This window comes from Castor canadensis, chromosome 7, assembly GCF_047511655.1.
Source record: "Castor canadensis chromosome 7, mCasCan1.hap1v2, whole genome shotgun sequence".
Taxonomy (NCBI): Eukaryota; Metazoa; Chordata; class Mammalia; order Rodentia; family Castoridae; genus Castor; species Castor canadensis.
The window spans coordinates 130041571-130069398 of NC_133392.1; the positions used below are offsets into that span (position 1 = coordinate 130041571).

General features: G+C 44.0%; 1 protein-coding gene across 2 annotated transcripts in view; it reads right to left on the reverse strand.

The window, feature by feature from the left end:
- The window catches only part of Cfap57 (cilia and flagella associated protein 57), a 74108-nt gene that overhangs the window by 20723 nt on the left and 25557 nt on the right, over positions 1–27828 (reverse strand). For both annotated transcript variants that reach the window (XM_074080409.1, XM_074080410.1), the window contains exons 10-21: positions 26509–26721; positions 24962–25135; positions 20596–20757; positions 16303–16458; positions 15000–15093; positions 14154–14344; positions 13430–13603; positions 12082–12240; positions 9649–9792; positions 3338–3454; positions 1907–2041; positions 1665–1808 (exon numbers count right to left, since the gene is read on the reverse strand). In XM_074080409.1, the coding sequence (XP_073936510.1) occupies positions 1665–1808; positions 1907–2041; positions 3338–3454; positions 9649–9792; positions 12082–12240; positions 13430–13603; positions 14154–14344; positions 15000–15093; positions 16303–16458; positions 20596–20757; positions 24962–25135; positions 26509–26721 (1863 nt within the window). The remainder of the gene's footprint in view (positions 1–1664; positions 1809–1906; positions 2042–3337; positions 3455–9648; positions 9793–12081; positions 12241–13429; positions 13604–14153; positions 14345–14999; positions 15094–16302; positions 16459–20595; positions 20758–24961; positions 25136–26508; positions 26722–27828) is intronic.

Below are 27828 nucleotides of genomic sequence, written 5' to 3' on the forward strand. Positions count from 1 at the left end.
AGCACCCAGGTTTACAATGCTGCTCCTGAGCTACTCTGCTGGGGATTCCCCTGTGGCTGCCTCCCTCAACCAGCCTCAGGGAGTGGCAGGACTGGACAGGAGCCCTGCTTAGGCTTCCTCTGCTACCTACTCCCAACCCTGGCCTAGCACCCTCTGGGGAATGGGGATTGAGGAAGGAAAAGAGGGAACAATGCCTGCTGCAGCAGCCTCATGTGTACCTGCTGGCCAGTCTGCAGTCTCTACTTCTCCTTTCTCTCCTAGGACTGACATTTGATTTGGGCATCTGCTTGGCACAGAGAGAGGCACCAGCCCTTGGAAGACTCCCAGGCCTGTGTGCTGGTAGTGGGGCACAGGTGAAGGCTCAGCCATGTCACCAGTTGATAACTGTTTCTGCTGTCACCCTGGTACCACTGCCAAGCTTGTTGTACTGTGGGGCCCAGGGGTCTCTCCTTGCTCCTCGAAGCCCTTAGTAATGGCTCTGTGTGGGCTGCTGGTGCCAAGGATCCAACTCACTACTTCCATTCCTCTTTTTTTTTTTTTTTTTGGCATTTCCCACATTTTTATTTCATTTTAATTTTTGATTAATGATTATTAGCAAACCATCAAAACACTGTCATGTCTTCTATGTTGTATCCATTCCTCTTTGTGGGCCTCATTTGCTTTTGTGGCCAGAGGACAGTAATGGTTTGATGGGTGTGTATGGATGGGTGGGGGGTTTAGATGGCATGTCAACCATGCCTGAGTCTGGTCTGAATTGTAGTGTGCTCTGATCAGCTGTGTGGAATGGCCAACCTAGGATCTGGTTTCAATTTAACTGCAATCTGTCCCCATTCCAGTGTTTTAATTAGGGCATGAAAGACATGTAAATATAAAAAGATACAAACTTTATAAATGTGATTCTGATGTTCTCTTTTGATATTAATTCACATTAATTGCCTCAGATGATACTGATATCCAGACAGAAATCTGGCAGCAGCATCCTGCCTGGCAGTCCTGATAATGTGCTTAAGTCAAGTGGGGGTGGCAGTAATGGGGACAGGCTCTCTGAATTGCCTAGTGAAGGATCCTGGGAGATGGGTGGGGAGAGATTATTAAATCTGATGGGTGCCAACTCAGGTGGGTGTGGTTAGCTCTGGACTAAGTTAGATAAGGGTAGGACCTGAGGCACCAGAAGTGAGATGAAGCAGGCAGAGGCAGGCATGTCCCAACAGGTGGAATGACAGAATAAAAAGCAGCAAAACAAACTCAGGGGAAACAAGATTTGGAACCAGAGAAGAGAAGAAGGGAGAGAGTGACTCAGGAGAGCCAAGATGACCTGGACAAAAGTCACAGGGGATAGGGGTCACTGAGAAGAGTGAGCAGGACACCAACTTGTTTTGAATAGAGACAGATTGGGAAACAGAAGAGGAATGTCTGGTGAAATGAGGGGAGGGGGACATGGAGATTCCTAGAAAATCTCCTTCGTGGGCTCTTGGCCACAGTCACTGCAAGGATGAGCTCTGGGAGGTCAGAGGAGAAGGGCTAAGAGAGAGCCGTAGGTAAAGTAAGTCCCTGGTCATCTGGGGAGCCTGGAGGATGGGTGGTCTCAGCGGGACCCTGGGCCACTCTGTCTTCTCTGCTGAGTGAGCCTCTCAGGTTGCTGGGGGCACATGCCGGGCTGGTACCTGCATGATACGGACATAGTCTGTGCGGTGCAGCTCACTCTCCTTGACCACCTTCTTTTTGAGAGTGGCCAGGTTCCTCTCCAGATGTTCCCGCTGGCGGGCATACTCCTGCTGCAGGTCCGAGTTCAGCCCTGCAATCTCCACCTGTTAGGGCCAAAGGAATTCTCAGTGAGGGAGCGGAGGTATGGAGTGCAGTGCAGTGCAGTGTGGGGCAGGGCAGGGCAGCAGGGGACTCAGCTCACCATGTCTGCCCGCTGCACGTACTTCTCAAAGAGACCTCGGATCTTTTCCTTCAGCAGGCGCGGTTCCTGGATATATGCCACACAGTTGTGAAGGTCGGTCTTAAACCGTTTGACCAATGCTTCCAAGTCCCGTTCCTGCAACCAGAGACATTTACTTCTGGCACTGCAGCATGCTCTCCAGGTGAAAGGGCAGGGGCTGCAGGCAGAGGCTAATGGCACAGAAAGGGACAAGAGTCACCTCCCCTGGGATTTACAGCTGACTACCAGGGACCACACCGGACATGGAGACCTAGATGGGCTGAGAGCTGGCAGTACTGAAACTCTTGTGCACCTGACTGGACTGGGTCCCTTGGTTAAACAGCCTAGGTGGCTTGGTGCAGCATCCTTAAAGGACCACATATGGCTTCCTTTGTTGCTCTGCATTCCTTTTAGGACTACAGGCCTTAAAAGATTAAAGGATGCTCACATCGCCACCCATATTTCTTTAGAGCCAAGACAGATGGTATCAGTCTCTCCTGCAAATTCCAGTGCTTATCCCTCTTGAAAGTCAGGAGCACTCCTGTCAATGTGGGGGCAACCCCCCCAAAACTGCACACATGGGCTAGCTCCCCCCATTCATTCAATTATGGTTCCTCTGATACTTATCTCCCCCTACCCTGACCTAGAGAGGATCTCTACTTTCTCTTCCTCCTATAACTCTTTATCCACATCCCATATTTTTTCTACCACAAACCACCTACCAGCCTCTTCAGTTTGTGAAGGGCAGGATCAGAATCCATTCACAATTGGGACTCGGTGGCTTCTAATATTTAGTGCAGAGTAAACAATGTGAGGTTGGAAAAGTCATCCGGATTCAACAAATATTTTGGGGGTAGACTGGGCTGCAGAAAGAGGGTACAACTAACATCCTGGCCAGGACCATATACCTGATTTCTATGACTGGCTCCAAATGTGCTAACTAGCTATGTGTGCTGGTAGTGTCTTAGCCTCCTTTCTCTGGCCTTCCTTTCCTTATATGTTACATAAAGAGACAGGGATAGGTGATCGCTGAGGTTCTTGTGGCCTCAGCAGATTTTTTTCTTTCTTTTTTTTTTTTTGGTGGTCAAAGCCTTTAACCACTGAGAACAAATGACCACTGTGAGCATATTTTCCCCAGACCAAACAAGCTGAAGGCTAAGAATGTTCCTGTAAAAACAGTGTCCCACCCCCTGATCACTGTACCCAAGTCATTTTATAGTCTCAGATGAATTTAGTCATGTAAATTTGCATAGGCCTGAAATTGGGCATGGCTGTGGGCAAGCATAGAGCATGAGTTAAAATGGGAAGCGTATCTTAGCAATGGGCTGGCTCTGTCTCCAAAGCCAGCTGTCCATCGCAGGCAGGTGCCAGATATTGAGGCCAAGCACTGCCAGACTCTGACGGTCCTCACACCTTCTGCTGCTCTCTGCGCATCTCCTGGTCAGTGGCTCTCAGTTTCTGCCACAGTTCTGTGATGTTCAGCTCCAGTTGCGTGTTCTGTTTATGGAAACGCTCTAGCTCGGCTTCCATCTGTAGAGAACCAGGGAAAAAGGCAAAAACAAGAAAGTAAGAGAATGAAAACTGTATTTGAGAACTGAAGTCTTAGTGGGAACCTTCCCCAATTCCAGGGCATTTCTTTTCTAGTTCCACCTATGCTTTCCTCTTTATCATCCTAAAAGCCGCTACTTCCTTGCCTGAGGATGTGTCAACCCAAGGCCTCATGTGCCTGTGGCCAGGCTGGGAAGTTCTCCTTCTCAGTCATCTTCATTTTGTTCTTAAATTCCTTCTAACTCAAGGTAACTCTCAACTCTAATATGAGGCATGGCTTTCCAGAGAGCACCTTTCTCTCCTCCTTTGTTAGGTTATACCAGTGAAACTTGATCACAATCAAGAACTTGATTGACCACAGTCATTCTAAACCTAACGTTCAGGGCCAATTCTAAAGCAGAGATTTAAAAAGTGTAAAACAGGAAGAAAACAAACCAACAAAACTGAGAAGGAAACTCAGCTCATCATTCTGTTGAAAAGTTCTTAAAAAGCACAACTAAGCGGTGGCAGGTATGGTGGCTCACATCTGTAATCCCTGCTACTCAAGAGGCAGAGATCAGGAAGATCACACTTTGAGGATAGCCTGGGCAAGTAAGTTAATGAGACTCTATGTCAACCAAATAAGTGGGCATGGTGGTACATACTTGTAATCCTAGCTACACGGGAGGCCATAGGTTGGAGGATCATGATCTGAGGCCAGCCCAGGCAAAAATGCAAAACTCTATCCAAAAAATAACTAAAGCATAAAAGGCTAGGGGCATGGCTCAAGTGGTAGAGCACCTGCTAACCAAGTGCAAAATCCTGAGTTCAAACCCTAGCACTACACACACACACATACACACACACATAATTACAACTGAGGGGTATTCCATCTTCAAAAGGAAAACAAGAAACTATCAGTGAGATTCTGAAATATTTTCTCTTCATTGTTGCATTATGTTAATCAAAGACATGTGATAACTGGAACTTCTTATTTAAGGTGAGACTAGATGTGTGTGAACTTTCAGTAAACCCAACTCCTGGCCAAAGCAAAAGGTGATGTTTGGCTTACACATGAAATCTGGTTGGCACTAGTACTCCTGTTAATAGGGAGGCTCACTGACTGCTTTTGGGGCGGGGGGGATGATGAGATAGTTTATGGGATTTTTTGTGCTAGGTGAAGTAGCCCCCTGAGCTTATCCCAGGTCCTTTGGTCAGGTTTCAAGGCTCTTGGCAACTGTCTGAGAGTACCATCAGGGTTCGTGTTCTAGACACAAAGGGGCAGCTTTTAGAGGAACATTTTTCTTATTATTGGAAGCATTTTATTAGACAGAATGGCCCTTTGACATATGTCTGCCATGAAGTGGTGCTCAATAAGTATTTGATGAATGAATGAATGAATGACAAGTGTGGTAGGCAAAGGGAGCAATAATGAGGGCATGAGGAGGGGCTGAAATGACCTGCTTCTGGAATAGAATTAAAAGATAAACGGGCAGTGTTGGCAGAGCTATGTAGAGCCACCTTGAAGAGGATACACAATAAAGGTGAGAGTCTTTGCACAGCTAAAGAAAGAATGTCCCCATTAGAAAGGACTGCCCAGCTGTCATAGGCTTAGGGATTTGAGCTATCTTCAAAAAGCCTCAGGTCTGAGGGATAAGAGACATAAATCAGAAGTTAAGGTGAAATGGGATACATACTGTCTGTGGTGAAGGTAGAAGGTGTCCTGTGAGCACACAGGAGGTGAGCAATTGGCCCCCGGAGAAGGGAGGCTTTAGCTGGGCTTTGTAGGAAGAGCAAGCATTAGAGGATAAAAGGGAGAAGAGAATTGCAGGCAGAAAGCAGCCTGCATGCAGTGGACCAGAGGCTCCAATGTCCTGGTGCATTTCCGCAGGCTGACAGTGGTTTCCAATAACTGTAGAACAGGGGAGGGGAGGGATTGAGAGGTCTGCTGAGCTGGGACATGCAGGACCCAAAGGCAGAGGCTCAAATGGTAAGAGATTTGGCCTTCATCCTGAAAGCTCGGAGAACTGCTGAAGGGCTTTATCAGGAGCAGCAGGAGCCAGCTGGTGCCTCAGAGGGCCTGATGCATAAGTTCTACTAGAAAGGGCAAAACTGGAGCCAGGCAGAGCAGCCAGGAGGCTGTCATTGGGTCCAGGTGAGAGATGATAGTGTCCTAGGCCAGGGAAATGTGTGCTGGAGGACAGAAAAGGGCTTCTCCAACTTGCAGGGCTCCTCAGGTCATGTCTGAATGCTGAGAGACAACCATGGCTCTTTCTCTGAAATCTTAAAGTCAGCAGCAACAGACGGCTGGAATGGAAGAGATACAGGATTGTATTCTTTACCTCTGCTCTTTTTCCCCCAGGCAAAGCCTCAAATTACTCTGAGAATATAAATCATCTGTTTTACAGAAAAAATGTGGAATATGTGAAATTTGAGTATTTGGCTGGAAAGTCAGAAGACGAGCCTAGAATGTGGGAACAAGCATCCCTTTCCCACTGTGGAAATTCCAACTACTTTCCATATGCTATTCATCGTGCTCAGAGATTCTCAATGGGGCCGGGGATGGGGAGGATAGAGAGAGCATTTTGCTCTCTGGGAGACATGCCAATGTCTGCAGACACTTTGACAAGGGGTTCTGCTAGCATCTAGTGTGTAGGGGCCAGAGATGCTGCAAAACATTCTGCAATGTACAGACAAGCTCCACGCAGAGAATTATCCACCCCAAAACATTAATAGTGATGATGCACGTGATGAAAAAATAAAGGAATGGAAACTAAAATGATAATGCGCTGAAAACCTCTCCCCTAGGACAGGTTCTTCTTGACGGAGAAACTGGAAAGATGCATGTGAGGGGCTTATGTGTTCATTTACAGAGATCTCAGCCCTACACACGCCAAGAGCTTGACCCTTCCTTTGTGTAGGAAGAAGAATTTCACTGAGGATCTATAGTGAGTAGGCTGAATATCTCTGACCCCCAGAGGAAAGCCCCAAGGTCAGAGGTCACTGGAAGCAACCAGGCCAAGATACCAGCCTTGGCAAACACAGGCACCAGGGGAGGAGCTGGAGGGGCCCTGTCCCAATCATTCCCAACGCACAAGCACATTCCCTACTGAAAATCGAGGTCATACTTGGCTGCTTACTGCCTGGAAGAGTGAATAATCCCCCAGGTGTGTTGGTGTGGAAAATAAGCTGAGTGTCATCAAACTTGGGACCTAATCTTAAATCCAATTGACAGATGTGTCAAAAGAGGAGGGAGGATGGGTACAGTTATTTCCAGGGATTGGCTGCACACTTCCAGGTGGGTGGGGTTCTGATCTTCCTGTCAACTTCTTGGGATGCTTCTAAAGTCTGAATTTAAGTGTCCCCTCAGAATGCATATGTTGAAAACTAATCCCCAAGATAAAGGTATTAAGAGGTGGGGACTTTGGGAGGAGATTAGGTCACGAGAGCAGAAACTCACCAATGGGATTAGTGCCCATTTCAAAAAAGGCCTAAGGACACATGACAATCACCATGTGGGCCTTCCCAGATACCCAATCTGCTAGCACCTTGATCTTGGAATCCCCAAACTGTTGTTTGTATGTTACAAAGTCTAAGGTATTTTGTTATCAAAAGGACTAAGACAGTTGCCATTTTTGATACTGAAGCCATGTGAGAATGGCAAATGGCTCCAAGGAGGCAGCTCTGTGGGCAGCTGGGAGAGAGAGAACAGTCTGCAGGTGCCAGTGAAAAAGTCACTGCCACCCTCTCTGGACCCCTTATTCCTGGACTGATCTCCACCTGGCTTCTTTACTGGGTCTTCTAGAGAAAAGACTTCACTGGGCAGACCAGCAGTATATATAGCTTGTGGGCATCTAGTCTGGTCATCAATGGTGACACACTTGTACCTGTTGTCCTTGCTTAGTAAAAACAGCCACAGAAAATGGAAGGGGAAGCAGGATCCTATTTTGTCTAGAGTGGCTAGGAAAGTCTTCCTTGAATTGGTGACATCTAAGCTGAGACTGAAAGATGCGAAAAAGCATTTGGGGACAGCCTTCCAGGCAGAGGTCCTGAGATGGTAAAAGCCTGGCTTGTTGTAGGAACTGTCAGATAGCTGGTAGCTGGAGTAGGAGGGGGAGCCTGCTGATGAAGCTAGACAGTGGGGGAGAAGCTGAAATTTGGATTTTATTATAGGATAGGATACCACTGTGGTGTTTGCTCTGACCTATATGTAGAGATCAAGCCTGAGCCTGGAGTCAAGTTCAGATAAGAGATGGTGGAAGCTTGGTCCAGGGTGAAAACAGTAGGTGAGAAATGCTGGATTTTTTTTTTTTTGTGGTGGTACTGGGGTTTTGAACTTAGGGCCTCAAGCTTGCTAGGCAGGCAGTCTACAACTTGAACACTCTGCCAGTCCTGTTTTTTTTTGTGTTGGGTATTTTTCAGATAGGGTTTCAGAAAACTATTTGCTTGGGCTGGTTTCGAACCATGATCCTCCTGATCTCTGCCTCCTGAGTAGCTAGGATCACAAGCATGAGCCACTGGAACCCACTGGCAATACTGGATTTGAAATGTCTTTTGAAAATTGATCGGGTAGATACCCAAAAGACTGTGACACAGGTTACTCCAGAGGCACCTGCACACCCATGTTTATTGCAGCACTATTCACAATAGCCAAGTTATGGAAACAGCCAAGAAGCCCCACCACTGACGAATGGATTAAGAAAATGTGGTATCTATACACAATGGAATTTTATGCAGCCATGAAGAAGAACGAAATGTTATCATTCGCTGATAAATGGATGGAATTGGAGAACATCATTCTGAGTGAGGTTAGCCTGGCCCAAAAGACCAAAAATCATATGTTCTCCCTCATATGTGGACATTAGATCAAGGGCAAACACAACAAGGGGATTGGACTTTGAGCACACGATAAAAGCGAGAGCACACAAGGGAGGGGTGAGGATAGGTAAGACACCTAAAAAATTAGCTAGCATTTGTTGCCCTTAACGCAGAGAAACTAAAGCAGATACCTTAAAAGCAACTGAGGCCAATAGGAAAAGGGGACCAGGAACTAGAGAAAAGGTTAGATCAAAAAGAATTAACCTAGAAAGTAACACACACGCACAGGAAATTAATGTGAGTCAACTCCCTGTATAGCTATCCTTATCTCAACCAGCAAAAACCCTTGTTCCTTCCTATTATTGCTTATACTCTCTCTTCAACAAAATTAGAGATAAGGGCAAAATAGTTTCTGCCAGGTATTGAGGGGGTAGGGGCAGAGTGGGTGGTAAGGGAGGGGGTAGGGGCAGGGGGGAGAAATGACCCAAGCCTTGTATGCACATATGAATAATAAAACAATAAAAAAAATTGATCAGGTAGGTGTTGGTGATGATTTGGATATAGGAGTTAAGAGAAAGAAAGAATAAAGACTTCCCAATTTCTGCTTTAAGTAACTGGGTGAACGATGGTTTTATTTAGTGAGAAATAAGAAATCAGAGAAAGGGTAAGAAAAAAAAAAGAATCAAATTCTTGGTGGCGCAAATACTGGGGAAAATTCAAGAATTCAAATTTCCATTAACCATGGACCCTACTACCAGTTGTGTTCTGCCCAGTGAGGAGAGGCTGACAGGTAAATACATGTTATAAGGAAATACAATATGGAGAGGGCCCTGGGGACAAAAGGGAACATTTGTTTGTCACTAGACTGTCAGAAACCCTTGTCCAACTGATCTCGCCTCTCTACTTTCATCCTGTTTGCTTCCCAGAACATACTCCAAATTGTTCCACTCTTGTGCTCAAGAGCTCTTGAAGATTTCCGATTCCTTATCAGATGAAGTCCAAACACCACGTGAGGCGTTTGGGACGCTACCTGCATTCCCAGTTTGAGAAAAATAATGTTGAACCAGAGAGGTATTTGGTGAGAAAGCCTGTTGACTGAGTATGCACTGCCCTCTGGTGGCCTAACGTCCAACAGCTGCATTTCCCTTTCTGCCTCAAGGCCAAGCTAAATAAACCTCAGCACTTTGCTTTGGGGATGCTGAGCCCTTAGTTGGGCCAGGGCCTTCCCCGTGGCATCATGTGTGGGGTGGAGGCTGCACACACCTTGGGAAAAGACAGGGGCTGTGAGAAGTTTTCATTCATTTCTCTGGGGCCAGCTAACAACAGTGGAGGATGAGACAGAGGGTCTGAGAGGCCAGGGTGTTGCAGATGGCTCTCACCTCCTGAATCTGTTCCTTCATCACCTTGATCTCATACTCTCGAGGTTCTATTTGCTTCTTCAGCTCCTTTATTTTGTAGTCAAGCACAAACTTGAATTTCTCTAGCTCTTGATTTTTCTTTTTCAAATCATATATTCGCTTTTCCTAGGGGTTCAAATGAGAGAAGTGAAAGACACCACAAGGCCCTGGTACATGGAATTCCTTTAGGGCGAGGAACACAAATCCTGTGATTCTCCATATACAGGAGGCCACAGACTTATTGCCTCAGTGGGGAAACAAAGGCCTGCACTACCCCCACCAGACTGCAGCATTGTCTCCTTCGCTCTGTGCCAGGAGCTCCATCCACTCTCTTGCTCACTCGCTCTTCCATATATAGGCTGTGGACCACTGTATCTCCCATCCCTGTAATCCTGATGCTTCTCTATCAGCAGGAGGAAATAAGTTTCCTTCTCTTAGGACTGGCTGGACTTACAACCTCCTTGTAACCCAAAAAAATGCAGTGAAAGGGATGCTGTTTGGCTTCCAAGGCTAGGTCAGAAAAGCCAAGCAGCTTCCCCCTAGCTCTCTTGGGATATTTGCTCTGAGGGAGGCTATTTGCTAGATAGGTGCTCTACCACTTGAGCCACTCCACCAGCGGGGGAGGCTATTTGCTATGTGAGAAGTGTGACCATACTGAGCCCTCCAGGCTGGAGAGCATTCAGGGCTGGTGGAAAGATCCAGATAAGCCCAGCGTCCCAGCATCTCTACTAAAGTGCCAGGATGTAAAGAAGATGAATATTGACTTTCCAGCTTCTAGCTGTTCGAGTCACCCCCATTCTTCCCAGCTGAGGATGCAGACATGTAATTTGTTGTACAGTAATTGTAACTGGAACATGGGCCTATCCATCTACCAAACCTTTACTGAATGAAGATCTTTTGCCAAATATTAGAATTCCAAATATAGGTATGACCCTGTCTCTGTCCTTCAGGAGAAAACACCAGAGGGAAGCAGATGTAAAATGTGATAGGAGAATTGTAAAGGAGGGAGACACAGAGGCATTGACGGTGCTGAGAATAACCTGCTTGAGTGTCAAGTGGTAGGTCACCAGGGAAGTGGGAAGTGAGACTGAGGAAGGGTGAGGAAGGCGAGGGTCTTGCATGTTAGTTTAAAGCATTCTGAATTTATCCTGTAAACTCAGGCTGTGGGCCAAATTTGGTTGGTTGCCTATTTTTTGTAAAGTTGGGTTGGAATATAGCCAAGTTCATTCATTTATATTTTGTTTATGGGTGGTTCCCATATGGTACTGAATTGATTAGTTAAGACAGAAACCATATTGGCTAGAAAAGCTAAATTATTTGTGGTCCAGTCCTTTACAGAAAAAGTTTGCTGACCCCTGCTATAGGCTATGGGAAGCTACTAAAGAATTTTAAGTGGGAGAATGACATAATTATACCTGCACTGTGGCAGCTGTGGTGGTAGGGACCAGAGGCATGAAGTGGGAAGGAAGGCCCTTAGACTGGCTGGGAGACTATTGCAATTTTCTAGGTCTGGAGGCCTTGCTTGCTTTCTTGTCAATTCTCACTCTGAGAATCTGAAGAGAGCTTCAGATTCATATACAAACCTTTATATGCAGAAATGGCATGTGGGACTTCCCACTCAATCCTTACAACTTCCTCCCCAAGGTAGTTATCATTCACCACTTAGCAGGTGAGAACAGAAAGTCTTAGAACCGCTGTCTAAGGTGCAAAACCTAGTAAACGGAGGGGCCCATGTTGGAATCTATTTATCTAACACTAAAGTCCATATTCAACCACAGGGGACTTCTGCCTGGCCAAGGCACTAGATGCACAGTGGATGGACAGGAGGGTGTGGAGTCTGGATTTGCTGAGGAGGATAACACTAAATTCTGGATATTGGGGTGGTATACCCCCAGAATGTGTGCCTGTCTTCTGCGTGTTTTGTGGGAAAGGCATCCCACAAAGTGGTACCAGATTTCTGGGGTATCAATTGGTTACAGGACCAACCCAGGGGAGTTTCTCTCTGGCAAGGAGGCCCATGTGGGCCATGTGGAGGGTGAGTTTCCCACAGTCCATGGCGATGGGTCACCATAGGATGCCTGGAACAGTGCAAGGTGTGGCCCTTGGAGTCAGCTGACCCATGTTCTCATCTCTAAGCCTGCCAAAACTGTGTGGCCTTGGGCAGGATACTCAACCCCTTGGCACTTAGCTTCCTGAGTCATAACACTGAGTTGCTTGTGCTCTGGGGCTGTTGGCAGAACTGAGTGTCATGTGTTGACAGCAATCAGCTCAGTCCCAAGCACACAGTAGGCACTTCACTGACCACTCATTCCCCATCAACTTGAATCAATGTGCTCCAAGGAGCCACAAGCTCTCTCTCCCAGGGGTGGACCCACCCAGACAGCTGCTGAGGGAGGGTATAAGAAGAGTCCTCACCTTGTCTTGAATTGTCTCATCTCTTTCCTGGATCTCTCGCTTGAGGCCTTGGATGTCCTTCTCCAGGGACTTGATGACTCCTTGCAGCTTTACCTGCTCCCCCTTTAGGACCTCAATGTCATTAGCTCGCTCTTCAATCTCCTTCTGCAGGCTGCTGAACTGAAGGTACAAAAGGCAATGAAAAAGACCACTGGGGTCTCTGAGCTCACCTGCATTCCTCCAAGGTGTCTGAATGCAAAGATCTCCCCAGCACTGACCAACTGGGCTGAAAGCCTCTCCTCCAAAGAACTGAGAACACTAAGCACTCAAGGTCTCTAGGATTTGGGGAGTGAATTTAATTAATTAATTAATTAATTTTTGAGACATGGTCTCACTATGTAGCTCAGGCTAACTCCAACTCATGCTCCTTTTGCCTCAGCCTCCCAAGTGCTGGGATTATAGGAATGCACCACCATATATGGCTCTTTTTGTTTGTTTTTGGGAGTGAATTTTTTGAGAATTTGGGATAGTTCAAGAAGTTCCCAGGCCAAACAGATGATGGAGTATTCTGCTTGCTAATATCTGTCCCATTCTCTGCATGTGAAAATGGCTTGTCTCTGCCCAAGAGTCTTCTGAGACCAGTTCCTTGAATGAAGTCAGGGTCTTCCATGACTACACAGACCTTGAAAGGCTGGAATTGGTGACTCACCAAAGCCACAGAGATTGAGCCCTACTTGATAAGCCATCTTAGACATGTCCAAGAAGGGATGACATGATTGTCCCTTGGGTTTACTAGTGGTGTGATTTCTAAAGGAAGGAACACGAGCTTGCTTTGAACTTGGTTTCTCTAAGGCTAAATGGTTTGGGGCAACTGTGGCTACAAGGATCTGTGAACAGAATCCTCCTTCACTTAGTCATCAGTGAACTAAAAGTGCCTATTCCACATTGTAAACAAAGTGTCTTCCACCCATACTCACTATCCCACCTGGAAAATCCAGATAGGAGGCACCAGACCTGGAGGTCACCTCCAGGCCAAGATGTCATCTATCTCATCCTCAAGAGGTCTCAATTCTATTTCTGCCAGATCTTACTCAGCCAGAGGTGGAAGTCCAGAGCATCTACCAGAGTATAGGGAACTGCAACAGCCCTTTGAAAGGGAAGGAGGAGGGGAAGATGGATCTGACCCTTTCAGAGCATGTGGCAGAGATCCATCTGCCTAAAGGTCTACCTGTCAGTGCTCCTGTCCTAACATAAGAAGATTCAGAAGGAGCATCTGCTTGGCCACCCAGGGTTTTCTATCCACCTGCCCCCAGCTTGCTCTGCAATATAGCCTGAGCCCACCCCCAGGTCTCTCTGAATAGCCTGATACCTTCTTCCTCATGATGCCTGTTTCTCCCTTGAGCCTCAGGTTGGATTCCTTTTCATCACGAAGCTTTCTCTCATACTTGGTTTTGATATCTTGGATTTCTCGATCTTCATCTTCTTCAATCTGCTTCTTGGTTTCTTCAAACTCCCGCAGCTGCTGCCTGACATCTTCCTGTGCCTGATTCAGAGAGAAGGAGAGAGCATGGTCATGGGAAAAGGGACTCATAATGCCTCTTGTGCTGAGGGGCCTGGGATAAGATGAACACAGGAGCCTTTCATGGGGAACAGGAACTGAGCCTTATTAAAGAAATGGAAACTGAGGCCCTGGGTCCTATGTCCTGTCCACTGTTTTCCTATCTCCCCTCTTGCCCAACCAGATCAGGTCTCAGGCTCTACCACTTCTTCAACCACCCTCTTACCACCACCCTCATACCCTATTTTGTCTCTGGTCTTCACAACCACACATAGGCTTCCTATATTTTTCCTTCACAGACTTGTGACAGCAGTAATTTTATATTTATTTGTGAAGTTTCTTCTCCTATTAGATGTAAGTTCCTTGAGGGTAGAAGCCTGTCTCTCATGCCCACCACTGAAGTCCCAGTGGAAGGCATATACTAACACACCGTAGCCACGTGATAAATCATTGAAGGAATGAGTGACTCTTTTACTTCTGCTCTCCCTCCCCTTTCTCCCTGAAAGGGAGGAATAACTTGGCTCCCTGTGAGTACCTCCTCTAGAAGGGTGGTTTTCTCTTGCAGCTTGGCCTCGTAAAACTCAGTCAACTCCTCCAGGGCCTGGCTCCTGGTCTCATCATTGTCCCGAAGCTGTTTTTCATACTCCTCCTGCATCCTCTGGGACTTGAGCTGCAGCTCCTGGTATTTCTCATATTCTAGAAGCAACTTCTGATTGTTGCAACATTCTGGAGAAAGGCAAGAGGGTAAGTATTTCATGTGGGGAAGCAGCACCAACTGGAGGGACACATAGGTGCCCTGGCCGCTTTCCCACCCTTTCCAGGCCAGCCAGAGCAGCTGCCTGCAGAGCCACGGTTTAAGGCCTACCTGGCCTCTGTGCCTGCCCTTACTTCATATCTTTCCAGGAAGTCAAACTCCCTCCCTCTGGCTTTGGACAGGAAGGTTCTAGGAAGATATGGGGAGGTGGTGGGGAGGCATTTGAAGAATGCCAAGAAGTATGTCCTAAGTAGGCAAAACAGGTATTAGAATTCCCATTTTACAGAAGAGAAAACTGAGACTTGGTAAGGTTAGGTGACTCCTTAGAGCACCTAGCAAGTAAGTGCTGATTCTGGGACCCAAAGCATATGAGTCTCCAAATGTGAACTTGCCCATATCTCCTACTGGCATGCAGTAGGTATTTGAAATATATTTAAGGAATGAGTAAATACGCGGGAATAAAAACCAAGGAGGGTTGCAGGGGAACATGTAGCCTGTTCACAGGCAGAACCATGTTCTCTGGGACTTTGCTGGGACTGGGTAACTTTTGGTGTTTTCCTTTAGCCTGCCTCCTTCCAGCCCTAAGCAGTCATCCTCGGCCCATGTGGCTTCCACTTGTGGGCTCACCCAGATCTTGCAGTTCCCGGCTTTGTTTGTCTAGGAGGTCATCAATTCGCTCACGGTGCTGTATGTCCTGCTTTTCTTTTTCTGTTTTTAAAACCTAAAACACAGAGTCACATATTCTCATTTCTTCATATCTGCTCAAGGCACCAATGCAATGAGAATGAATTTTACAAGTAACACTTGCAAACCTCACTCATAAAGTTTTTTCTGGCCCTTATTTTGTACCAAACACTGTACTATGGAGCAACAAAATGATCACTTTTATTCACATTATATTCGGCTCTGAAAGTTCTATCCTTTCCCTACTTATTCCCTTGCTACTAAGTAGGTTTGTCAATGATGTTTGGTTTTAGACATGTATCAAGTAAATTTGCAGGTAAAAAAGTAAGGATTCATTTGAATATACTCTTGCTTGCACATTGCTGTTAACTCCTCAGGCATGGTACTACGTAAATGCCTAAGAAGCATTTTCTCTAACTGAGCAGGAGAGCTGCTTGCAGGCTGAAGGGTGCTATCCCAACACCTAGCTTTGTACTTGGCATATGCATGGTATCAAGTAAATGCTTGCTGACTAAATGAATTAAGAAAATTAATAGCCACAAGGTTTTCAGCCAAACTCTGACCCATGGAGATAACATAATAGAACAAATACCCTTGAGCAAAACTTTGGGAGTGCTTTGGATGAAGGGCCAAATGGATTTGTGCAGAACAAGAAAGACTTGGAAAGTCCTGAATCAAGTCTAAGCACAGACAGTTTGGACTCATTTTATTTGAACTTTCTGACAATCTAGAAATTAATATTCTGCTAATTATTCCCTTGCTATACTTTGTCCTTCCTTCCTTCCTCCTTCTCTCTCTCCCTTCCCTTCTTCCTTCCTTTTTCCCTTCCTCCTTCCCTCACTCTTTATATTGAGCTACATCAACCTCTCATTTTGTTTTCAAATAAGTTTTTCTTGATCACAAAAGAAATAAATTCTCATTGTATGGATTTGGAAATTATAGAAAGGTATAAAAAGTTTACATTATTCATAATCTCAGCTTTTTAGAGATGTCATTTATTTTGTGTGTGTGTGTGTACTTATTTCACCTAATTGATACCATTCGCTATGGAGAACTTTCTATTCTGCTTTTTTCCACCTAGCACCCTGTTTCACACATTTCTGACATCATCAACTATGCTTTACAATTGAACATTACCCTATATCTTCTTGATCAAGCATAGCTTGGGCAATACAGCTAGCCTTATCTTTGGCAAAGTGGCAATTTCTTATGACTTGCAGTTGCTGATTCAGCCTCTTAAACAGACCTGGTTTTTTGTTTTTAAGGACTCCATTTCTTGAATGAACTTGTCAGTTAGCTCCTTAATCTTCTCAGAATAATTCATATCCTTTAGTCGAAGCTGATACTCATTCTCCATTTTTAACTCTTCCACACGAGCCTTCAGCTCCAACATAACCTGAGCCTTTGGAGGAAGGACACAGAATCAATTCACAGTGGGATGAATCAGACTATTTAAACCTGTGACCTTGATCTGGGACCTGAAGCTATACCTAGCTTCAAATTCAGTGTGTCTCAACTAGAACTTTTCCTCAAAAGATCACAGGCTAAAAACCAAGAGACATATAAGCTGCTACTTCTGTCTTCACAATGTGTATTCAGTGGGCTCCACTGTATACTAATAACTCTCATTTCTCCTTCATATTGGCTTAAATGTTGCCTGCTCAGTGAGGCCTACTTGGACCCCACTATTTCGTCTTACTACCCCATCCCATTCCCAGCATTGCGTTCATGACTTCCCCTCCTACTCCATTACTCTGCTCTACTTTTTATTATTTCCTTAAATCTTGGTACTTTCTAATTAATATTCTGTATAATTTACTTTTTATTTTGTTTATTCTTTTGTCTTTTTCCCCCTTTAGAAATTAAGCTCCAAGAAGGTTGGATCTTTGTTGGTTTTGTTTCCTCATATATTCCAAGTATTCAGAACAATGCCTAATACATAATTGACACTCAAAAGATACTTGTTGAATCACAATTCCTGCTCCCATAGAATTTATAGTCTATTGTGAAACCAAATAAACAAATAGTTATAATTTATAATAAATGTCCAAAGAAAAGAAGTTTTCAGTGCTGACAATTGTCCCTCCTTATGTCTTTCATGCCTGTGCTGGTCTCACTCTATTTCTTTAATGTAGGTACTAACTCTTTGGTTGGCTTGTCTCTGATGTCCAGTATCTTTTCCTTCCATTATGCCCATAGATGCCAAAGTTTTCTGAAAATATTGTTAACACACACACTTTCATTTCCTAAAGAGTTAATGCTGATGACAGGGTGAAGACACAGGTGTTTCTTCTTGTTCACCTTGACTACACCCCATGCACCCCCATCTCATCTTTGCTGGCCTGCTTTCCTTACCACCTGTGAGTGACTTGATGACAAGAAACACAGTATATTTGCTTCTTCATTCTTGGCCAGCACACTAGGGCAGACCTAGCAAGTGGGAAGTACTGAGACAAGGGATGCATACTAATTGCATGTGCAGTCAGGGAGGTTAAGCGAGAAGATGCCCAGTCAGGGTCCTGATGTGATTGGTGGAAGGCAGAGGAAGAGGAGGTGAGAGTGGGAGAATATCAAGGTCCCTGAAAGCCATGTGGGAAAGTTGGATTTGATACTTGAGGGCCTCCATAGGTCCTCAATAGCCTGATTAAGCTGACTTTATTGTCATGAGGACCTCTTTGAAGGCAGTGTGCAATATGAGCTCCATTAGAGATAGACTGAAGGTAAGATGATTAGTTGGAGGATGGCTGCATATAGTCCAGATAAGAGATGGTAGGGATTGAGTTGAGGTAGGGGAGGGGATCAGAGAAGAATGGAATGATTGGAGAGAAATGTCCCAGCAAAAGTGGTGCTAGACTGGGTGTAGGTGGAGGTGAGAGGATCATGGTAGAACTTAAAGTTGAGCTTGGCCTGCTTTGTTTCACTGCTCTATCACCCGAGCCTAACATAGGACCAGCAACATCTTCAGTGCTGACAATTCTCATCGGATGAACAAATGGCCCCAGGGTCTGTCTTGGGCTAGTGGGATACATTTATTGGTGGGAATGGTCCAGTTTTTGACATGTGACATTTGAGGTATTTGCTCATCAGCCTTCCTTACTCCATCGTCACACCTCTCTAAAGTGAAAATCTTATTAAGATACTCCCTAAATGCAACCTATAAGTGGGCCCTCGTGAACAATTCCCAAAGTCAAAAACGGTGTAAGAGGCCACTCAAGATTTCTCCCTTTAACCTTCCTCTCTGGCACACACTCTACACTCTAGCCACATGTAGTAGGACCATCCTCCCCAGAGCACCACTCCCTCAGCCCTCTGCACAACTTATTCCTTAGTGCGGAAGAAGGTCCTTTCCATTTGTTCTGGAGGGCTCCATGCAGGGCTTGCTTTCTTTTGTACCACATGGCCTGGGTTGGGGTCCTTCCCTTGTGCTCTCCCAGCATTGTTCTTTCATAATACCCAGTGCACACTTAACTTCCCTATTTTATTTCACCTGGCCCTCTTCCAAGGCTGTAAGCTAAAAGCTGTGTCTTATCTCTATAGCTCCAGACTTCAATATAGTGTCAGGTACATGGCAGACCCCTGTGTCAATACCAAATGGAGAGTGAGTAACTGAATGATGAAATGGGTGGGTAAATACGGGGCTGAGAGACAAGTTACACAGAACACAGAATATAAAGAAAAAAAGAGAGCTGAAATTCTGGGAAATTTAAGGGTTGGGTGGAGGAAGAGCCAGGGAAAGAAACAGGGAGGAGAAATAAGAAAGGTTTCCAGGGAATAATCAATGTGTTCCCATGAACACTGAAAGGTGAGGATGGGTTAGGAAGTAAGCAATACACACACTAGGCATTTTCAGCTTGGCAGCAGTGCTATCACACCTAACTGGGGGCTGTGGTCAGATGTCATCCCAGACACTGTCAGACCTTTGGTTCAGCCTGATGTCTCCTATTTGGCCTCTTCTCTTACCCTCTAGGAAGAAAGAAGACAAAACCAGACAGAAAGTAGAGAAAAAGACATTTTCCTGCCACAGGGAGGTCAGACTCTTTCCTTTTCTTTTCTCCCCCTTTGCCTTTCCTGCAGAAAGTTCCAGGGATCTCTAGAAGGGACCTCCAGGAAACCCCTGAGATCCGTCATCCTGCTTTGTGGCTGTTTCTGCATTGCTGTTCTGACAATTTTACTTATCTCTCTTCCCCACTTGACTGTAGCTTCGTGATAATAAGGCCCATGCCTGGCTTTTCACATGTGCATCCTCACTGCCTAGCTAATGATAAATATTCAATGAACACACTTAGATTTTTCTGAGTAGCAATGAGTACATAGTTCTGGGATTCTCCAATAGCCAGATAGCTCTCCTTTAGGGACCTCTGCCAGGAGCTATACACTCAAATTTCTGCATAACACTTTTTGGAGTGTTTACTGCATTAACAGGAGGGGAAATCCCCTGATAAAGAGGCTTTGAACTAAATCTGGATTTGAACTCTGGTCCTACTACTTATCAGCATAGTGACTTGGACCCAACATTCAACATCTTGGAACCTGTTCCTTGAAATGTGGGGAGAATAATGATATCTTCATAGATATATCGAGAGAGTTCAATCAGAAATACTTAGTATGTGACCAGCATGATGTTTGATTCAAGGCAAATGCTAGTTATTGTTAGTCTATGGTTTTATTATTCAGAAGGGTGGGTAGGGTTTTCAGAATACTTTTTTTTTAGTTTTTGTCTGTACTGGGGTTTGAACTCAGGGTTTTGTACTTCCTAGGTACAAGCTCTACCACTTGAGCCACATCTCCAGACTATTATTTTGCTTTTTAAAGAAGGTTCCATGCATTAGCAATTATTAAATTGAGCATCATTCTCACTCTCTCTCTAGAGATGATGACCCACTTTCAGTCTATAGAAAGTGTATTCCTTTTCTAATAAACTTTACTATCACTTTCACTACAAAAAATTAAGTAGGTCATTTGGCTTGTCACTTCAATTTTATAAATATTTGTTTTTGTTGATTGTCTTCCATGTATGTACCATGTTCTAGAAAGTATTGGCCACACAAGAGAGCTACATATCATGGTACCTGCTCTCAAATAGTAGCAAGAGGAAAGCAGGACCACAGGATCAAAGCAGAACACAGGGAAGGTAGACATAGCCTCACTTCTTTTATTTGTTCACAGAAAGAACAGGTGAGGGCTCCTGTCTCATTCTTGCCTGGGACTAAGCCTTCCTTACTGGGAGGCTATGCCTGGGACAGCTAGGCTAGTCCTCAGTCTTATGGGCCTAATAAACACACCAGAAAATTGGGAGTTTAAAAAAGTAGAACAGTGTTCAAGGCTATAATCAAGATCTTCATGAGACAGAAAGACAGGCAGTGTGAGGGTGGAAACAGAATCAAGTGGCAGTGAGGAGGACAGCTTGGTGGTGTGGATGGAGGTGTGTAGGGAGTTGTGGTGGCCTGCCTTGGACAGGGTATAGCCAGGCTTGCAGAGGACCTCAGATGCTGGTCTGAGAAGTTTGATTGAGTCCCTCTTCTTTATAGCCGGTTCTTACCTTCTCTTCCATGTCTGTTTTAGTCACAAGAACCTCTTCAGCAAAGCCCACCTCCCTCTCTCGCTTGATACCCCGGCCATCTTTATCAAAGACCTTCCAGGTAAACAAGCAGCCATCCTCAGCAACTGTCAGCAGGAACTGGTCATCAAAGGTGAGCAACATCTGCAGGGAAAAACAGCATGGAGAGGAAACTTTCTGGGACCATGGTTAACCAGGGCTGAGCTGGCCACTGTGCGAGGTTTCCGTCCATGCAACCCTGCTCTTGTTCCCACCTCCCTGGGTCCTTGTGCTCTAGATCAGAAGAATCAGACAGGAGCACCTTGGCACAGAAACAAATCCCTTCATTATTACCCTTGACTATAAGGGAGCCAACATGTAGAAAAAAATCCCAAGCTTACTCAAAGCAAAGGACAAAAGTATATAGCTTTCATACCATTTATGGGGTAACCATGGACTTGGTTTCCCTCCCTCCTCCCTCCTTCCCTCCCATCCTTTGTTTTTCTTTTTTGACAGTATTGGGGATTGAACTCAGGGACCTTGAGCTTGCTAGGCAAGTGCTCTACTACCTGAGCCACACCCCCTGTCCTTTTGCTTTGTAAGTTTGGCTTTGAGATAGGTTCTCATACTTTTGTCCAGGGCCAGCCTAGGACTGCAACCCTCCTACCTCCACCTCCAAAGTAGCTAGAATTACAGCTCTGAATCACTATGCCCGGCTTCTGGTTTCCTGATGTTATTACATGTGGAGGTGGAGGTTTAGTGAAGTGTGCATCAAGCCTCTTCATGCCATGTATGTCTCATTACTTTTTTTTTTTTTTGTCGGTACTGAGGCTTGAACTCAGGGCCTACACCTTGAGCCACTCCACCAACCCTTTTTTGTGAAGGGTTTTTCACAAAACTATTTGCCTAGGCTGGCTTTAAACCGCAATCCTCCTGATCTCTGCTTCCTGAGTAGCTAGGATTACAGGCTTGAGCCACCAGCATCCAGCTTTCATTACCATCTTAAGTCCCTGCCTTGGGGTGTGATTTTTACTATGTTAATAAAGTAAAGGTAACTGTAGGTTACTTTAGTGATTACTTCGTGGATGCATTTGTCCATCACAAGCTGGAATTTGCCCTTTATCATCTGGGACTGTCCTTAATTGGGTTGTGGAGTAGGGAGAATCACTCCCCTGCCTCAGTGGGTTTGATTTTAATGATCTTGTTTTTCTTGGTTCTGGCTTCTTGGTATCTCTGCTGACCACATAGTCTTTGAAGGCTGAGCTGACTTTTCCTGTTTCCTGGTGTGCTACCTTCACTTTATAACCTTGAAGACTGTCTACTTTTTTTAACTCCCAACTTTCTGGTGTGTTTGTTAACACACCATAAGACTGAGGGGTAGTCTAGTTGTCTCAGGCATAGCCTAACAATGAGGTAGACTTGGTCCCAGGCAAAAACAAGACAGGAGTCCTTATCTGTTCATTCTGAGAACAAATAAAAGAAATGAAGCTATGTCTACCTTCCCTTTGGATTTGAAATATTCAGTCAACTATGAGCTGGGAGTAGTGGCAGACTCCTGTAAATGCCAACATTTGGGAGACTGAGGCAAGAGGATCTTGATTTTGAGGCCAACTTGTCCAGCACGTGCAAGACCCTAAGTTCAAACTCCAATACCACTACCACCAAAAAAAAAAAAAAGCATCAACTGTGACCTAGAATGTATAACTCAACAGTAAGAAACCCCTATCAATCCAAAGTGGTCAAAAGATACGAAGACATTTCACTGAAGAAGATATACAGATGGCAAGTATGCACACTAAAAGACGTTCAACACTATCAGCTATTAGGAAAATGTAAAGAAAGACCATGATGAGAAATTGAGAAATCACTATGCACCCGTAAGAACAGCTGAAATACAAAATAGTGACAATACCAGGTGTTGACAATGATTAGAGAAACTGGGTCTCTCACACATTGCTGGTGGAAATGTAACATAGGTCAGCCACTCTGGAGAATAGCTTGGCAATTTCTTAGAAAACAGAACATTTTCTTACCATATGATTCAGCAACTGTACTCCTAGGCACTTGTCCCAGAGAAATGCAAAATTTCATCCAAGTGAAAACCTGTACATGATTGTTCGTAGCGGCTTTATTTGTAATAGCCAAAAACTGGGAAAACCAAAATACTCTACAATAGGTAGGTGGCTAAACAACATGCGATTTGTTTACCATGGAATACTGTGGGAAACTACTCAGCAGTAAGAGGAACAGACTATGAATAAGCCAAACAACTTGGATAGACGTGAGGAAAATTACACCCGGTGAGAAAAGCCTCCCTCAGATGGTCACATACTACATGACTCCACTTACATAAAAATCTCAAAACGACAACATTACAAAGAGGGAGAACAAATGAATGCTGGCAAGGGCTCCTGGATGGTTAGTGGGCAGGTGTGACTATAAAGGACATCATGATGTGGGCCTTGGTAGTGATGGAATGGGTCTGTATCCTGATTGCGGTGGTGGTCACACAAACAAACTATGCATGTGATAAGATGACTGGTTTACACACATGCAGCATAACGATGTCAGTTTCCTGGTTTACTATTGTAGTAGAGTTAAATAAGATGTAATTATTGGAGGAAACTGGGTGAAAGGAACTCTGTGCTATCTTTAAAATTTCCTGTGACCTTAATTATTTCAGAATAATAAAAAGTTAAGACGAAAGAGCTAACTATGAAAAATGTCTTCTCACAATCATTACCATTGCCAAAAGCTTAAAAAATGGTAGTGCTCTTTCATTTGAGAGTTCCATGTCTGTTCAGGAATTTAACTTAGGAAATAATCAGAGATGCATAAGCAAATGTGCAAACTCATCTATTACAGCTCATAAGATAATTTAAATGCCCAGTTGGAAGAGAAGAATTAATAAGCTATGTTCCACCATATGAGAGGATAGTTAGCTACTAAAATCATGCTTTTGAGGAATATTTAATTATATGGAACAAGTCTTAACAATTCTGTTAAATTTTTATGAAGCAGGTCACAAAAAGTGGCCATATAGTATGATGTTAATTTTATTCAAAAACATATGATATATATGAAAGGGTGTGTGGAAATGTATCAGAATATCAATGCTAATGCCTCTAAGAGGATTTTCACTCCTAAACTAAACATGCATTGCTTCTATAATAAACGTGCTCTTATTCACGAAACCTATAAGATAGCTCTGAAGGGAAGACAGGGAATATATTGCAGTAATTTATTTTGAACCTAAGGCTCAGGCTTAGTAGAGGAATATTTCATTTTATAATGAAGAATCTTATCTTGATAAGGGTAGTGCCAACAGGTAAGCCAAGATAGTCTGGAACATAATTAAAAACCTCAGGTGTCTGTCATTCAATCTGAAACAAGAAAAGGGGGATGGTGATGGAGAGGAGACATACATTTTCATAGTGCCCGTTTTTCTGTGTAAACACAGACATGACATTTTTTTTTACTATGAATAATCTTTATTTTGCTATTTGCTATGATTCCATGGCAACCATTTTTCATGCTAGAGAATTATTCTTGTGACAAAATATATATAATGCAAAATTTACCATCTTAACCACTTTTGGTGTGCAGTTCAGTGTTATTAAATGAATTTGTAATGTTGTATAACCATCATCACCATTCATCTTCCATAACTCTTTGTCTTATAAAGCCAAAGCTTTCTACCCATATTAAACAATAATTGCCATTACTCCCTCCCCAGCACATGGCAACTGTAGTTCTACTTTCTGCTCTGTGATTTTTGAGTTCTTCAGCATCTTGTAAAAGTGGAATTACAATGTATTTGCCTTTTTATGATTGGCTTCTTTCATTTAGCATAATGTTCTCAAAGTTCACCCATGTTGTAGTGTATTTCAGAATTTCCTTCTTTTCGTAAGACTGAACACTATTCCACTGTATGTACATACCACATCTTATTTATTCTTCATCTGTCAATGGACACTTGAAATGTTTTCACATTTTAGTTACTGAACATAGATACTACTTTATGAGAAGAGGGAACGTGAGGACAATTTACAAATGTGTGCTTATTTTCTTTTCTTTTACATCCTCAGGGAGTGGTAGGGGTTAATTTCTTGGGCTATGACTCCTTTTTGGCATAATATTGTGGTGAACAACCTTCTACATACATCTTTGGATGTATCTTTGGTTACTTCCTAGGATAAATTTCTAGAAGTAGTTTAAACAAAGGGTACTAAAAGTCAACAGATTCTTGATGAGTGGTTGGTAGATGAATAAACAAGGAGCGAGAAAAGACACTAAGAGGTTGGAGGGATGAAAACGTATGTCAGGCAGGACCTATGGACTGGTCTCTTGAGGGGAGAGTGCCTCTCACCTTGGTGATGGGACCAGCATGAGCCTGATACTCATTGAATTCTTTCTGCACAGGCAGAGGGTACTTCATGGCACGAATGGTTCCCACGGAGGTGCCCACAAACATCATGCGCCCAGAATGTGAGATAACAATCGCTGTGTAGATGACATCAAATGCTGGCATCTCTCGAAGGACCTGGAACACAGACAGCTCCATTCAGGTTGAGGATCTGAGCTATGTCTGAGTTACAGTCCTGACATCGTTTGCTTCCTCTCCCTCAACAGAATCCTTAGGAGTCTATATTTTAATCCGTGTTTTTTCTATTCCTTATAGTATTCGACATACCATAAAAGACACAAACTAAGTAATTCTTAGTTGCTTGATGGACAAAAACTAGTTGTAGGAATTAGGAATAATACTAATGACTAGAAATCTTTATATAGCATTTACTATGTTATGTGAAACACTGTTCTATACCCATTACCTATTGCAACTCATTCAGTCTTCACAAGAACCTTCACGTGACATTATAGTTATGTCAGTCTTAAAGATGAGGAGACAGGTGAGCTACAAAGATGGAAAGTAACTTGCTTCAACCCCTAAACCTGTTGAGTGTCAGTATCTAGATACAATTCTTGACTGATAAGCTGCCATGCATCTCAAAGTGAGAATGGGAAGGCTGATCATGAATTTACTCAGAAACATTTATTAGTGTTTACTATATAAACAAAACTCTACTACCAGGGAACTCATTCATTCCTTCACTCATGAATGCACTCATTCAGCCACCCACGCACACATTTACTGAAGGTTGTGGGTCAGGCAGTGTGCCAGTTAGGAGGGATGTCAGGAGTAAAACAAAGTCCTTCCCTAAAGGAACATTATTCTGGCCCAGCTTTGTAAAAGCTACTAGGGAATTAGGATCTGGCTTCCTGGCGGGTCTGAGGAGAGTTACCATGCTCTAAGTTGTGTTCTAACCATGGGGAACCTGCCTCAGGCCATTTGTTGCTGTGGTAGCCGTGAGCTTCCCCAGGCACCAGTCCATGAAAGGAGCTAAGGAAATCTAGAGAAGCCAGAGATCAGCTGTTGCAGGGATTCTGGAGAAGGACACAAGCCACATTTTTATGAAGTGTCCTTGCTGAACTCTTCTCTTAACTATGCAGAGCCAAATGTAGTAATTCTAAAATTTCAGAGGCTAGAGATTTTGAAAGGATCCACTGACAAGTCCAACTAACTATAGTTGTGTTTTTACTCCAGCTATGTGCAAATCAAGGGCAAGAGTGCAGTTTAGAGATGCTGTTGACCTCTATCCCTGAAAGGCAGGAGAGAAGTTACAGATGGCAAATAAAATGGAAAGAGAAAGGGGCCCCACAGTTTAATCCAGGCAGAAAGGCACTGGGCAGTTAGTTCAGGAAATGAGGAGAACTGAGCTGATGCAACAGGAAGAGTAGCCAGATGTTATGCCATGAAGAAGAGGCCCCTCTTTGCATATTTTCTGCTGTAAGCATGGGAAACTGTGCTCTGCAGATCCAAGCAGCAGCCCAGAGGCAGGGCACTTATAGACTCACTGAAGAATCTGCAATCTCCTTGAGGGTCTGGTCTGATCCAACAGCAAAGATAATTTTGGCATCAGGGGAGATGGTAACAGAGTTGTAGCTGCAGGACTTGAGCACACATTCTGTCTCTCTCTTTCCTGTGGACAGATTCCACTCGTACACAGCACCATCTGTGCCAGCAGAAATCAGTTTGCTGTCATCTGCATTCCACACAACTGAACGAATCTACAGAGGATGAAGACATAGCCAGGTAAGAGTTATTCACACCTAAACATAGGAAAGGAATGAATGTTCAAGAGCCCCCTAGACTGAAGGAGAATGACCCTTACTGTGCCTGTCTCCAAGCTCAAAACATGGCTTCTTGGAAATGTTAACATTCTGTTTTCTAAGATGCTTGCAAAATACGGAAAACAAAATGATCTCATGTTTTCACTTTATGAATGTAAAGACTGAATCATATTAAATATTGTAACCAATTATTGCTATCTTTTTGAAAACTTTTAAATTTTGAAATAAATATTCACAGCAAGTTGCAAGCACAGCTCAAAGAGAATGGACTTCCAGAATGCCAGAGTGAGGGCATCAGATGACCTCCCCAGTGAAGTAAGTTAACTGGTAAAAATGATCAAAGCAATCATTCAAGCTTCTGGGAGCTGGAAGGCTGTGTGCATGTGGCAGGTTGTACCCACACAGCAGCAATCAGACAGGATGTGGGAAAACATGACAGCATCTCCGAAGCTACTTGAAGACCCATTGACTTGGGTGGAAACCTCACTGGCACAAGGAGATTACACATCAGCTGACCAAGCATGGAACAATAAGCTCCTTCAACTAAGGGGCATCTCCTCGGGTTAAAAATCAAATCACTCATTCCTGCAGATAGAAGTCTATCTGCATTAGTGTACCTGACTAATGCTGTATCTCTCAGGTAGAATCAGAGAGGCTCATCCAAACTATCAATCTCTGCTGAACATGGAGCATAAGCATAAACTCCTTGAACTGTGAGAGCAGCTTCTAAGTCTCATGCAAATCCAACACTAAAGGGAAAAGTCTAATAAGCACCTTAGGCCACCCAGAGACAAACTCTAGGCAGCCAGGCTTAAAAAAAAAATCTAAGCAAGGATATCAGACACTGAACACTACAGGGGAAAAAGACTTCACAGAATTAGTTCAGCCAAATCATTAAACAAATAACTGACTATATAACTACATGACTAACCATCACCAACTCACTGGAGCCACTATTGCTACAATATATTACCTAAAACATTCAGTCAATAAAAAATTATGTAACCTGCAACAACAAACAAAAACAAAAAATCTCAACAGAGA